Consider the following 15151-nt stretch of genomic DNA (forward strand, 5'->3'; position numbering starts at 1 on the left):
CATGAAAATAGTAATAAAATGACTGGATAGGATAGATAACAGACTCCTCATAATATCAAGGGCCAAATCTGCAACAGTGCAACAAATACCTCATATATCTTGTAACAGTGTTATATATTCCAACTTTTGTGCCACCCTGTAGTAAATTATAGAAGCTAAATTTGTTTATATTTAAGTTACATACAAACTGTGAGGGTTAACTCCACAGAAAGAAATGTGAAAACTGAAAATAAATATAAGAAATACACAAGAGAACCAACAAAGGAGAAGAGAACACAACCTTTAAGGATTATTTAGCCTCTCCTGGACGTCGGCCAGGTTTGTTTAGTTTACGCTTATTTTCTGTGATTAATTGTTAACCGTTAGATGTAAAGCCTAAGAATTTATTCTTAAACTTGTGGTATTTTGTTGGTAGATCTCACGGGTTGGCAACACCAGAATAAACCCCGTTTTATAATTCTATGTTGTGCCAAAATCTCCCAGACGGCCCTACATATTTAAATAAAACTGTCAGAATTACACGAATTTATGCCTTACATAAATCTAAAAAATTTATTTAAATGCACATAAAAACTCAATAATTAATTCAAATTGGAATTGATAAGATTTGGAAATTGTACATGATTATTCAGTGATTCATTTAATTCTTCCATATTTTCTGTGCTACAGCTAATTATGAAATAATGTAGCATATGTTTATTGAACACACCCTGACATCTGATTGGTTAGTAACATCTATAATAAAAATATACATGTTCTTGACATATTTATTAAAACTATTGTGACAGTATAATATGAGACAGATAATCTGTGAAAAGATCAAACTCCTCCACCTCCTTTTATAGCAATCTGCATAGATGTACATACACAGACTTGATTGACAGCACTAAGACTCTCCTCTTGGCTGTGATTATTTCTGTAGACAGCAGAGGGAGCTTGATTTTTTTTTCACAGATTATCCGTCATAATATAGTGACAGTTTTAATAAATATGTAAAATACAAAATAAAAACTAACAATTTATTTATTTTTTTATGAAAGTCATATACTTCAACTTTTACCTACAGCTCTGTGACGTTGCTAATCTACATTTTTGAAAATGTTTAAATAATTATGCATGAAGCTAGTTTACCTACTGGCTTATTTATTGAACTGTGGTACTTTTAGCCCTCAACAGTCCTGAACTATAAATTGGTCCCAAAGTTCAAACCAACCAACCAACGTTTTATATTTTTTAACTTCCAAATCCTGACAGTAATTCTGAGCTGGCGTCCATTATCGGAGGCTCGGCTGCTCTTGGTAAAGTCTCCCACGGATCAAGGAATACGGGAGCACATTTCCATACGTTGGTGTGACAGCTGCCTGTCAATCAGCTTCCCAAGCGGCACTGCAGAATCTCTCGCTCCAACAGCTGCATGTCATGCATTGTGTGTGTGGGAGCGAAATAACCTGGGAGGTCAAAGGTCATTATCCCTATCGCTCTCAGCTACTAATTTCAATGCGTGACAGGGTGGCACACGCTGATTTCGCTTTGTGTGCTCTTGGGGGACATCTCGTGCCGAATAATTTACGATCTTTCCATCCAAACACTCCCGATTAGAGCAGTTCACTAAACCTGATTTTATTACTAAACCTGCTATTGTGGAGCTCAAAAGTGTTTCCTTTTGTTTTCCAGCTTCTCAGCCTGAGGCTTGTAATTTTCCAAGAAGCCATGTGTTTGCGTCGCACACCGAGGGAAATATTTGGGCACCACGTCCTGAACAACAAGCAAGAACGCACACACACGCACCCTAAAAGGTATGTGGAAAATATTATGGAGATTGACCTGTATCTTAAAACACAATGGCTATTGTGATCCGTGTTTCAGAGCGCTTGGTCTGCATACCTCTCCTTTTCCGTCACGCTGAGCCCAGCTTTTACAGGAAACTGTCACAATGGCTAATAAATTGCACAAGCCTGAACGAGTGATGGAGCCGGGAGCGAGGCGAGAGAGCCTGACCCTGCCCTGCTGGTATTTACTCAGGGACGGGGACGCAATCACTTGACGGAGCAGCATGGGAGTCGTCCTCAATCAGAATGCGTTGATGATATCATCAATGACCAGAAATGGCTCGTGAACAATGCGTGAACTTCGCTGTCGGGGAAGAGACAACGTATCGGCACAGTGTTTGCGCTGCCCTCACCCTTCCACAGAACGGTGATAAGAGGAGTCAAACCACATTTGTGGATGTGAAGTTGTTCTGCGCTCTTATCGCAGGCAAACTGCTGCAGAGCCCTGACGTCACGTGGCAGAAGGGCCTTCTCCACCCCTCCAAATAAATTGTCATTTATTTGGACAATTACATCATCTGACATTTCCAGCATGTCATAAAGATGATAATACTTCTGGAGCTGTGTATTACTGGAAATCATGAGCAAAAAACAGTAAGAGGGTTCCATCATATTGAAGTAATCTAGCAGTGACAACTGCAGAAAGCCCACGGTTTGGGTGTAGGTGACGGAGTGATGATTAGAAGGAATGCGTGACTGGAGAGTTGAGTGGTATTTAAACTTGACAACATTTATAAATTGTTAGTGGTAGTCAGAACAGGAATATGGAAGATTATTGGGGTTTTTTGTTGTTTTTTTTATTCAAGCATGTTCAACAGTTGATGATTAATTAAGGTCACCATGCTGACATGCATGCACATAAACACCAAATCAATTTTCTGTATCAGTATAAATGTGCACATACTTATTTACAAATAGTTCAAAGTCAGTCAGATTGAAGGAAAAGCATAAATATTTAAGATTGTCACAGATTCTTAGCCGTATTCGTGACCTGTACTTTAACTAGGACTTTCTAGCATATGAATACACCTTTATGCAAACTACAAACTCCAGTCCTCAAGGGCTGCTGTCCTGCAACTTTTAGATGTGCCTCTGCTGCACCACCTGAATAGAATAATTAAGGCTCTGGAGAACTGATCTACACATTTCTTTCCAGTGTTTTGTACCTGTAGCACATCTAAAAACTGCAGGACTGTGCTGTCCTTGAGGACTGGAGTTTGACACCTCTGATGTAAAGTTTTTCATTGACGCTTTTGCTGTACATTTAGAGTCATCGTCTTGGATAAAAACGCGTGCGAACGGAACCACAGCATGATGCCTCCGCTGCAGTTTTTCCACTGGGCCGATGCTGTGTACGATGTTCTGTGTTGGTTTCCCGACACCCACACCAAACCTCTGAGGCCATCACAGAACAGCTGCGTTGTTACTGAGATTATGTTACGCACAGGTGGACCATTTACTGATGATAACGTCTGAAGGCTATCTGGACGTATGATTTCCTGTTCACTTCAGAATAAGGCACTATTTTATTTTCATTCACCTAAGGTTGAGGTTGTAATGTGACAAGATGACAAAAGCTCAAAAGGTGTGAAAATTTTTGCAATGGTGCGTGTTCGCCATTCCCATTTTAAAGGTCTGCATGGGCTAGCTTTACGTCATGCAACGATCAGCAGAGACTGATGACCCAGGGCTGAGGCACCCAGTCTGTATGACAATGTCCAATAAATAATTAAAGAAACAGACAGAAGATGGCCCTGACCATTATAAATTTAGATATTCAGCTCCTGCATCCCCTCTGATTCAGAGACATCTCCTCGGATCTGTTCCAAACCTCGGCGGCCAAACGCCAAGGCCGTTGTGTGCAGTTGCTCCCAAAACCTGCCGGGTGACGGCACAGACGGTCACCGGGTCACGACGGGCGCAGAAAGGTCAGAGTAGTTGGTCCTTCACCTCAAGACCGGGCAAAGCCCAGACGGCTCCGGCTCCAAAAACAAATGTATGGGAGGGGGAGCAGACACAGAGCTGATCCAGTAAAAAGACCCCACATCGAGGAGGGTGAAATGCTCTCACTGCGTCTCCTGCATATGTGAAGATAACAGCTGAGTCATGAGACGAGCTGAAGGCTTATAGATACTGTAGGACCTTCACTTTGCTTTTATTCTCCCTTTTTTGGAACGTAAGCATATTCAATTAAAACCAGATTAAACACACACAACTCCTTCCAGCCTCCTCCCCGTCTGACATTAAATCAAATTAAACCTTTCCTGTTTCAGAACGGTTATTAAAAAGGATTCTGTTTAATAAAATTGCAGAATAATTAGAGAGATTGTTCTATTACTTTCTTCAAATTCAAAAGTTTACTTACACTCTGTGCACAAGTGAATATTTTGACCATATCATCACGTTTAGGCACATTTTCTGACTCCACCTCGATAAACTCGAATTCTTAATAAACTGAAGCACAGCAGGTATTTAATGAGAAAAAAAGCACATCGTAAAATTAGTGGTTTTAGGACAACAAAGTCAAGGCATAATTTAGAGAAATAATTTGACCTGAAAAGGTGTTTGCGAGCAAGGCTGTCCACTAACCTTGTGACAAAGCTGTGGAAGAAAACGTCAATCAAAGTCATACAGTTTAAAAGGCAATGCTGCCAAGTACTTAGGAAGTGACTGTAAACTTAAGAATTTAAAGAAAATAATAATTTAAAAAAAAATCTTGGAAAAAAAAAAAAGAGCTGCCTCTCGTTCTGCCATTTAACAAATAGAAATAACCAACGAAGACAGTGAGAAAAATCTACACAGTGCGTGTAAACATTTTGGAAAAACGTGACTGATTTGTGACAGGATTTTCTTTACATGCAGCTGCATCAGGTGCTTCACAGCTGAACCAAAACTGAAACTGAAAATCAATCCACAACACCGAGAAAAACCAAAAGTACGTCATGAATACAGTAGTGTCATCCAACCAGAAGTACCTGGTGACACAGAGGAGTGACCACAGTCAGATCTTGAGGAAACGCAACGTGACGTAAAGCTCCCATGTTCTTACACTGCAAAACCACAATGTCGTACCAAATGTTTTGAGTCAGTTTTCTAGAGCAAATATCTTAGTGCACATGAAATAAGAAAAAAACTGATGTATAAGTAACTTTTCAGCAAAACATAGGAGCTTGTTGAGAGTCAATAATTATATAATATTGATGAAAACGTCTTTGTTTCATTGGGAGATTATTTCACTTAAAACAATGGGAAAAATGTCTTGTTATAAGTGAGAGTCTGCCAATGGATGAAGTATTTTTTTCATCAGTATTAAGGAATTATTGACTTAAAGCGAGCTCTTGTATCTTCCTGAAAGGTTATTTTAAGTTAGTTTTGTCTTATTTCAAGTGTGAGAACTTTTAGGATCCTATGTTTTTTGGTTGGATTTGGGGTTTTGTTTATGTCTGTGTTCCTTAGTTCCTCTTTTTTTATTTAGATCAGCTGTGTTTTTGTTTTACTTTGGCTTACTTGGTTATTCTAGTTTCAGTATTTTGTGTTTCTTATTTTGGCCAGATCCGTTTTGTCTCTGTTTTTCTTTAATTCTCTCATTTCTCTGCTGTTCTAGCTCATTGTGTCTCTTAGGTCCAGTTACTCCTTATGTTAGATCTTTTTCCCAGTCCCCAGTGTTTGCTCCCTCGCCCCCTGTCGTTTTATCTTTCTCTCCTCAGTCTACTGTCTGCTCTCTCCACTCACACCTGCAACCTGTTTGCCATTAGCCACGCTTCTTTATTTCCGCAGTACTTAAGCTCCTCTTCTTCAGTCACTCCTTGCTGGTTCCTCTAGTTACTCCCCGTTCAGTTCTGCTGCTCCTTGTCTCTTCTTGTCTATATTTCCTTGGATTTATTTTATTATTGGTTTTCTGCCCTGGTCTCCTGTAGATTTTGTAAATTTTTTTGGTTCCTTATTTTTTCATTAAACATCACCTGCACACCTTTGTTGTCCTGCATCTGGATCCACCATCAACTTACAAACAAATCTTGACCCTAGGATATTTACACTAGAGACTAGACCAAATTACTCAGCAAGATTTTGTGTTTTTGCAGTTCGTATACCACAGACCTTACGTGACGGAGTGGTAAAAAGCCCAACTGATGGTGATTTTCCCTTCATCGAGGGTGGAGATGGAGTCCTTGGATCTCTCCTTGTGGACCTCAAATGTACACAGTGATCCAAGAAAATGCTGCTTCTTGGTACAGGAAGGAAAAACGTTTATGCTCATAAACACGGCTGATAGAGACAATAGGAGGGCCACATATTTCAATATTTTGGCGATGTTATATTTCCTCTCAGTCCACTTGTTTTGTTTTTAGATTTATGATGAAAAATATAAATCAGAAAATAGTTTAAAAAGAATGAGGCACCCTGCTAGTGTTAAACAAAAGCAAAGTCTGTCTATTTGCTTGGTTTAACCATTAGCTGTTCCCTAAAAGGAAGGGAAGACAAAAAAAAAGGTCTGGAGGTTTCTGTGGGCTGGAAGTGGTGCAGACCGGAGGAACAGCTGATAGACACACAGCTGACAGACACACGTGGCTAGTGGGATATTTAAACTTTACTGGCAGAAGAAGGCGGACTTTTATCACGCTTTTCAGGCGCTGCACCCGGCCAGCGATTAGCAGGTTATCTCCCATCCTGCACTGCAGGCCTGGGCCCTGCGCAGAGACAGGAAGGAAGGCTGGCGCTGCGACTCGGTGCCTCTGAGCCACAGAGAAGAATACAGAGGGAGAGATAGGCCTGGGCCCACCGAAGCCATTCTGCGCTATGGAAAAGCAAACAGGATCCCACCGACATGAGCAGCATATCAAACACAAGCCAAAGAAAGTGTTGTGTTGGGGGCCAGAGGGTGGCGGGGTGGGCTTCACAGAGGGAGACACAACCACGGCGGCTCCCTCCTATGAGCCACCAGCTACTTCAACCCTGCCTACTCTCTTTCTGCGTTCTCTCGTTTTCTTGGTTTCCTCTGCAGGATTGTTGTCTGGAAGCCTCGATCGGGTTTAGGATGCACTTTTTGTGGTCTAATTCACAGATCCAAAGGAAAGAGATTTCACGTGCCAATGTCTTTGGGATGTAAGCGCATGATTGTTGAAACAAAGGAATTGTGCAGATTCTGTTGAACGAGGTTTCCCAGTATAATCTAAATCAAACAATGCAGACTCACTCGGTGCATGCTAATACATGCCAAATTCAACCCTGATATCCTCTGAATGCCAAGCTCCTGCAGCCAATCAGAGGCACCCAGCCGTCCAGCTTTCTGATGCCAGCGTTTAGCCTCTCTCCCCTTTTTTGTCTCTCCTTTTCCTTTCATCTTTCTCTTTATTATGTGTCCATTTGCTTTTGACTGGGTTAACTAATTGAGCAAGGCTCATTTTTGGGGGCAATTTTTGGTAAATGGCAGGAAACGTCCTTGGGATGGCTGTAAAACAGCCAAACATACCTTCCGCCTTTCAGCAAACTCAAACGAGATGGCTATAAATCTACAATATTTTGTGCTTGTTCTGTGTTCCAGTTCAGTGTCATGAGTTGTGGTTTACAGATTGCTTTTTTGGACAACTATTTGGTGCTGGGAATACTTCAAGAAATCCTTGGAGAGGAGACGTGTTGGCTCCTTGTTAATGCAATACAGGAATCTAAAAATGTTGTTCTGTAAGGAGAAAGTTGGAATCCATCCATTGTCCATTTGTCGTTCTATTGAAAGGCTCGGACCACTTGCACTATCACATGATATATTAACTCATTTTTATTATGTATAACAGTTTGAGAGTTTAACTTCACAAAATGTCTTAGTAACAAATTTAACCAAAGATTCAGTCAGCCATTGTGTGTGATGATGAAAATACATGTTTATAGCAGTTGTGTTGTGATTAAATGTAAATGTGTTGAAGTTAAGAACTGTCATGAGACTTGTGATTCAGAAAATTTCTATGTTTGATCAGGATTTTAAGTTTTATCCAGGCTTAGCTGGTGGTAATGCTGAAGTCAGACTTGCCAGCTATTCGAGCTTCTTATCCCTGATGCAGACAACGATGTAAATCTTTCTTTGGGAAAAGATTTATGCCACTGTATTATATTTAAAAATGTGTTTTTAAGATTTTCTGTTTTTTTTTTTTTTTTTAAGTTTTAAAGTATTTAAAGTCTGACATGCATTTTAAGGAAGACGATTCTCGATTTAGAAATTATAAATGTATTATAATATCCTGAATTTTATGCAAAAGTTACATGCTTCCATTTGATTAATCTTTTTTTTTATGAGACATTGTGTCTTTAATTTAGGTCAAATCAAAACAATAATGAAAATGTAACTAACCTTAGCAGAGAAAAGTAAATGTATTTATTTGTTGAAAATAGCAGCGTCACCAGCTTCAGATGTGCGTGAAAAATTATTATTTCCTATCCAAAGCATCTGGTCTCCAATGCACTTTTGGGACCTGTTCTGTTCGGAAAACATTAATGCATTTTGAGAAAACTCTCCATTAACCTGCCCTGCCTCGGCAGCACAACAGGCTCCAAGAGACACACGTTGATGGCGAGATGCATTGCAACTCTCCTGAAGTGTGTTTTCCCTTAACAACGCTTCTTGGCAGTAAGTCTTACACCCCTTGGAAAGCCTTTTTATTTCTCTAAGCGGTACCACATTTATAAGAGAATTGTATTTGTTGGTTGAGCAGCAGAGTACGTGGGTTGTGCCAATGAAAATCTTGTCAAATCCTCTCCGCCAATTCCAACCACAGCTTCTAACCAACAGCTTCTTAATTGGTTAGACACAAACTCTTGTTTTGTGTCGCCTTTTTTTTTTTTCTTTTTTTTTTCTTTTTTTTTTTTTTTTTTTGAAGGGGGGTGGGGTAATTGAGGTTTGAAACTGGCTGTCACCAAAATATTCATTTACCAAACAGGGACCTTTGTAGTTCACGGAAGAGCCAACAGCTCGCCACCTCCTATTCGCGCCGCACACCGGCGTATAGTGGCACGCTGCTGTGGGAGTACATCCCATCATTTGACGCAAGTCAGCCAGCGTGGCTGGATATCTTTCTGGCGCAAACAGCGTGCACAATCTGATCCCGAAAGTGCTGAGTGGTGTAAAATAACTCTCCAAGTAGTTCGACGTCTCGTGTCTATGCTTTTATTTTGAAGTCCTTCCTTTTATTTTGAAGGAGGTTTGTGCCGTTTCTTTTCTTCTTCTTGACGTTTGTCAGTTGATTTGTTTTCCGTTTACTGTTTGAAGCGGAGCGGCGGTCATTAATGATGTGAGTAGTGCTATTAGTTATGTTACATAAATGGGTGGATGTTAATTATCACTTCCGACAGCGTTGCTTAGCTGCTGGTATATTTCTGTAGTTTTTAGATGTCTGTTTTACTCTTAATGGCTGTGATTTAGTATCGAAATTATCTTTATATTTAACTGTTAGTCTTGAGATTTGGGCAGTTGGAGGGAGATTGATTCCAGGTACTTTTCTGCATCATTCAAATTTAAACAGCACTTTACATAGAGAATTAAAGCGGATGTTTTAGATCTGTTTACGCACTTGTGTTAATTTTTATATTTATATTATCGCAACAGTAAGTTGGAACTCTATTTATTTATTGTTTCTGTATTTTCAGAAACTGCTTCACTATGTATATATGCACTGTTGTAAATGACAGTTCTTCAGTAAACCCATTTTAACATCTGATGACCTGCGTGCTTTCTGACCGAAGCCCTATAGAGGTCAATTAAGCAAATCCATTTTCTCCACTGTGGAGAAAATGGCAGCCTTTGATTAATCTTGGAGGCTAGACTCTGGTTCCTACGAATGGAGGCATTGGATTGCTTCAGTGGTGGTAACCTTTGTTTATTATTATTATTATTATTATTACTAATAATAATGAAAGGAGTGGTGCTTCATATCATCACACTTTCCCCACCAAAAATCAATCTCAACTCAGCTGCTGAACCCACAAATTCATGCTTCTTATCGAAGGGAGAAAAACAGGCTTTTCAATTGTATGATATTTCTTGCCAAAAAAAGTCTACCAAGCACAAATTTCTTCTTCTGCTATATTTGCTTGGGTCTTTTTTTAATAATCAAATGAATCAATTTTAGTCAAAAAATGTCTAAACTTTGTAAGAATTACTTAAGATTTTTACTAGGTTTTTACCATTTTTCTCTAACGCACAACCCTTTCGAGAACCAAAGACAAATTCAGTTTTCGGCAACAGTATTTGTCCGGCTTCTTTCTTGACTCACTGACTCCGCTGCATTTGTTGATCTGATCACTCTCTGCAGATGCTCTTATCTTTTGTGCAAACAGCTTTGCAATGCGAGCAGTGCAGGAAATCCCACAGACAACCAGGATATTGAAGTTGATAAGCAATCCTGATTCCACTAGTAAATTGGAAACATTGTGATGCACTGGGTTTAACTCTGGACTCGTAGACTGATTCCACCCGTGGATGTAGCAGACATAAAAATATGAAAATATTATAAAAAAAGGGATGTTGAAGGCTTGATTTTAGCTTGAACATAAATGCAGGAATAGATAACATAACGGAGCCTCAGACTATCGTGAATGTCGCTGGGAAGATCTAAAAACAATACCCAGATCGAGTTTTAAGAAAAACTGTACGATGCACAACACAACAGTGAACTGGATGGTTTTCACATGTGTTGTTTACAACGTCTAATGTAGACTACAACGTCTACATTAGAAGGATGCTCTTTATACTGACAAGTACAAAGAGCGTACTTGTCAGCTGCACTTCTGTCTGAGCAAAAAGCCCCAAGCTCAGTTACTGCAGGCTTTAATCTGATGTTTCTTCAGGTTTTTTAGCATGTGCTAACACTTATTTATTCACGCCAAACGAGCTGTGGATCCCAGCTTTTCATGGGGAAAGTAATCGTACATTAATGGTATTCCATGGTGCTTTTTAGTGCTTTGTCTCTGATCTAGATGAAGCCCTCATTTTAATTCACTTTGGATTAAAAGGAGTGATGTTTAGAGCTGAAGGGGGGAATGATCTCATCTCCCATCAGCCCTGCCCCTCAGGAGGATCCAATCCCTTGTTTTTTTTATTTGGTGCTGCTAACTTGATCATATTTGCACGTGGTTCTCTTTGATGTTTTGTTAGATTCTGCCCCAAGCAAGGCTATATTTTTTGTAAGGTAAAATGTACACGTGGACGTCTATGAAATAGGCGTCCACGTGTACGCCCAGTCCAGTAAGACCCAGTCCAGTCTTACTGGACTGGGTAAGAAATTACCCAGTCCAGTAATTTCTTTGCCTGCTTGTCCATTCCACCGATACTTTTGGTCCATGTTGCACTATCAAAGTGGACTCAACCAACTGTGAGCTTTTCAGGGGTGTTTTTCATCAAACTGTGGCTCCCAAAATGCCGGTTCCATCTCGTAAAGGAGCAGATCAAATTAGAGAAAGCGCCACTGCTAAGATACATATTCAACTGTCATGATTTTTCCCCAGCGCCAACCGGTCCACAAATGGATCGGCCCGGCGGGAATCCAACCGATTCTCCCGATTACTCACTCTGCCTTTGGCACAGGGGCCTTACAAAGGGCCAAGAGTAGTCCTACAAGGGCACTGGCCCCTGCTGGGCCCTCTCTAGAACCACCCCTGGAACTCTACCAGTAAACTAAAAATGGTTGGATCTTTGCTCAAGACACAGATCCAAAATGCATTTATAAATTTTGAGGTGGAATAAATATCACCCATTCACAGTATTTGCAAAACTGTTTACAAATGTAACGTAAGCAGCATTTAAAAAAAATAAAAAATAAGGATTCTGCAGAAACAGACAAACAGGAGGTATTCACACTAGTTTCAAGTTGTTCTGATGTGGACTGGTGACCTGTTCAGGCCTGTGGGAGTTTTTCACGATATGGGGAAAAAGAGTGGTTACATATGTTACCTGGATCAATCAGCGACATTTTGTAAATATATGTCCCCCAGAATACAACAGGGTTGTGACAAAGATCCTGACAGAAATGTTTTTGCTTTTGTTGTTGCGCTTAAATGTTCTAAATCAAGGAAACTGTTTTTAATATCAGATTAAGATAACCTGATGCTCTTTCAAATTTATATAACTTAATATATGAAAGTATTTATTTGTAATTGTGTTATTTTTATATTTATTGTGCGTCGATGTAAAGTTTCTCGTCTGACTCAACTTATGGTAACCAACACTACCACATGGCATAAAAATAAAGTTGATTGATTTATTGATTGAAATTGTGATCTAATATATAGAGAGGTGGATTACTACACTAGTTATCAATAATATATATATATATAAAATAAGGTTTTAGAGTGGTTTTGTCAATTTTTGTTTTTTACTAAAATCGGATTGACACGCTCTGGTATGAGAAAGACCAAAAAAAAAAAAAGGGTTTTGGAATGGCCTAATCAAAATCATTTCTAAAATGAAATCATTATTTGAAAACTGAATTTTGCAAACCCAGGTTTCTTTGTCTGATAAACAAAAAAACTATAAGCTATTTGCTATAAATACATTTCTGATTTTGAGGCGTTTTTATGAAATTCTAATTTACTGAGTCGCACCTCCGTGACATCTGTGACCTACCCAGTTACTCAGCAGCAGCATTAAAAACCATCATTTAATTGTAAAATACGGTGTGGGTTTGTAGCAGATGAGAAAAAAATGAAAAAAATGAAATGACTTCCGAGTTGTTTAATACTGCTGAGAAAAACCACACCATTGTCATGCCGATGTCCCAGCAGCATCCTCAGGAATCAGGTGCAACGCCATCCGCAGGCAGATCGGGGGAGGAGCTATCAGAGCCAGGCCACACCCGTCCACTACAGCGAGAGAGAGAGAAAGAGAGAGACGGAGAGAGAGAAACTAAGGAGCGCTCAGCCGTCCGTCACCGTCCACAACCAGAAAAATATGATCCGGACACGATCCTGCGCTTCCACCACGAAGACAACACCTGATCTCAGCCGAACTCAGTGACCACCGCTCCGCGTTCGCTCTGCCCGGCTCAACTATTATTATTTTTTAATTATTATTATTTATTTTATTTTATTTTTTCCCCCCTCACACCTTCTCTCTCACACTCTCCGCTGGATCTTCCGTGCCAGAAAATCATGTGCGTGGAGAGCGACGGATGCGAGATCGAGGGCTGTAGTAGTTCGGACGAGGTGCGCACGCTGTCGGGCAGCATGAGCCCCGGACTGAAGCCCAGCCCGGACCTTCACTCCTGCAAACCGGGCCAGAAATTCCGCGCCGCGCTGCGCCGGTACCGCACGCCGGCTGTCGCTGCGGGAATCCTCAGCTTTGGGAACGTCCTCAATTACATGGACAGATCCACAGTGGCTGGTAAGAGATATGATTTATTACTTTAAATAAGATAAAATAAAATTAGACACTTAGTATATGAGATTGAGTTTGCATCAGGTTTCCCTTATGTGAAGGCAGTGTATTTTTTTTCTTTCTTTCTTTAGTTTATTTGCTATAGTGATTGCGCTCTAATTGGTCAGTGAGCGGCTCTCCATGCGCAACCAGCTTCACCTCAGCGGAGACGGGCGGAACAATGGGCCATCCCCTGTTTTGGTGCCTGTCTTGTTGCTGCAGAGTGGCTGATTGAATCAAACAGATACGCGCCCTCCTTATCGCTCAACAAAACGTCCGAGAGTAAAGATTTGTTTTTGTGACAAACGGGATGTCAGATGATTGAAAATCGATCAATTAAGGAGATCAGCTCTCCGACCGCCCACGAACCCGACTGCATGCTTTCACACCGTTAGGAGCCACTGTGCGTGCGTGCGTGTGTGTGTGTGTGTGAGTGGGCTCATCTTTCAGACCAGTTTCATCCGCCGGTAACATGACAGTAAATCATGATCCCCCGTTTGTTTCTTGGAGACATGAAAGATGATTTGATGCTGCCATACATTCGGCCTGTCCTCCTCAAGTTCAGTGGATGTTCTTACTTTTCTTAGAGTTCAGAATAAACTTCTCACGACAGATGCATTTCGAATTGTTCGCCCTTGTTGTTATAATTTACACCAGATTTCCCACTTACTTCATGGACAGTAATCAGCCGATGTTGTTGGGTTGAATATTAATGCTTCTGATCGGTGAAGCGTGGCGCTGAATTGGTTAAAAATACTGCCGCAGCATCAGTGCATGGCTGTTCTGTGCAAAGGCACGCTCCCCTGGTCGAAGTGCAAACATATTATTCACTGACTTATTTACCGGAGTCTTGTATCCATGGACTTAATTTACCACATAACACATTTAAGTGGTGCCTTAAACCTTTTTGACATTTTGTCATTCTTACAGCCATTTATAAACGTTGATGCATTTGTTCAGATTTGATGTGACAGATACGACACAGACATTTAGAAATCAGATTTTTGGTCCGTTTCTCTTCACGAAATAGTTTAAGGCCAGTCAGATTGGATGGAATGATGAACGTGAAGGACTCATTTTCATTCCTTGCCACACAGTTTCAATGGAATGGAGGTCTGAACTTTGACTGGGCCACTGTGACACGTGAATACGCTTTGGTGTAACACCATCTCATCGTAACTCTGGCTGTATGTTCCAAATCCAGTGTAGCATCTAATCTCCCCCCCAAAAAAACAACATTCCCACAGCATCATACTGCCACCACCATAGACGGGACGGTTTATTAGGGTTGAGGTGTAGTGTTACTTTTCCAGTACTTTGCATGTGGGTGAAAAATCATGATGTTTTTCCTCTCTTGACCAGATACCTCAATGTGTTTGTAGTGTCAGGGGTGTCAAACTCATTTTTATTTTGGGACTTATTAAAATAAAGAATGTCCAAAAAGGTGTGACAAAATGTATTGAAAAAGCCCCTTTAACAAATGGTTAAAATAATAATAAGTAGCTCTCTCTGCATTCAGTGAGTGCTCCTTAAAATAAAATAATGTCAAACATATTTTTACATTGATGTCATTTGCAAGTGTACAGATACAAACGGCTTTGATTTGATTGATAACATATAAATACACAACTGTTGAAGGTTTTGGTTTAGTTTTGTCCTAATTTATTCTTGAATTGTGGTCGGGTGGAGGGGTGGCTAAAAATAAAAAGTAAAAAAATCCATCCAGAGGCCAGAAATAGTCTAAATTGACACTCGTGCTGTAATTGGAGGGTTTCTCCACTGTAGGGTCTGGCAGAACCAAGAAACGTCAATCAGACACTCTGGAAAACCTGCACACTTTAAACAGCTGCATGCCTTCAGCTCATCATCCCGAAGGCTTCAGGTCCGGTTCTGTCAACTGAACTGCGCCTGAGCAAAGCGTCAGGGA

General features: G+C 40.4%; 1 protein-coding gene across 20 annotated transcripts in view; it reads left to right on the forward strand.

Annotated features, from left to right (window-relative positions):
• Window positions 1-8790: 8790 nt before the first annotated feature.
• The window catches only part of spns2 (spinster homolog 2 (Drosophila)), an 82612-nt gene continuing 76251 nt past the window's right edge, over window positions 8791-15151 (forward strand). For 5 of the 20 annotated variants that reach the window (XM_044140850.1, XM_044140852.1, XM_044140854.1 and 2 more), the window contains exons 1-2: window positions 8793-9106; window positions 12594-13191. In XM_044140850.1, coding sequence (XP_043996785.1) covers window positions 12960-13191 — 232 coding nt within the window. In that variant the 5' untranslated portion in view covers window positions 8793-9106; window positions 12594-12959. Of the gene's footprint in view, window positions 9107-12590; window positions 13192-15151 lie in introns of those variants that run through there. The other 15 variants (XM_044140866.1, XM_044140859.1, XM_044140863.1 and 12 more) reach the window with 8 other exon arrangements.

This window comes from Gambusia affinis, linkage group LG15 (assembly GCF_019740435.1).
Source record: "Gambusia affinis linkage group LG15, SWU_Gaff_1.0, whole genome shotgun sequence".
Taxonomy (NCBI): Eukaryota; Metazoa; Chordata; class Actinopteri; order Cyprinodontiformes; family Poeciliidae; genus Gambusia; species Gambusia affinis.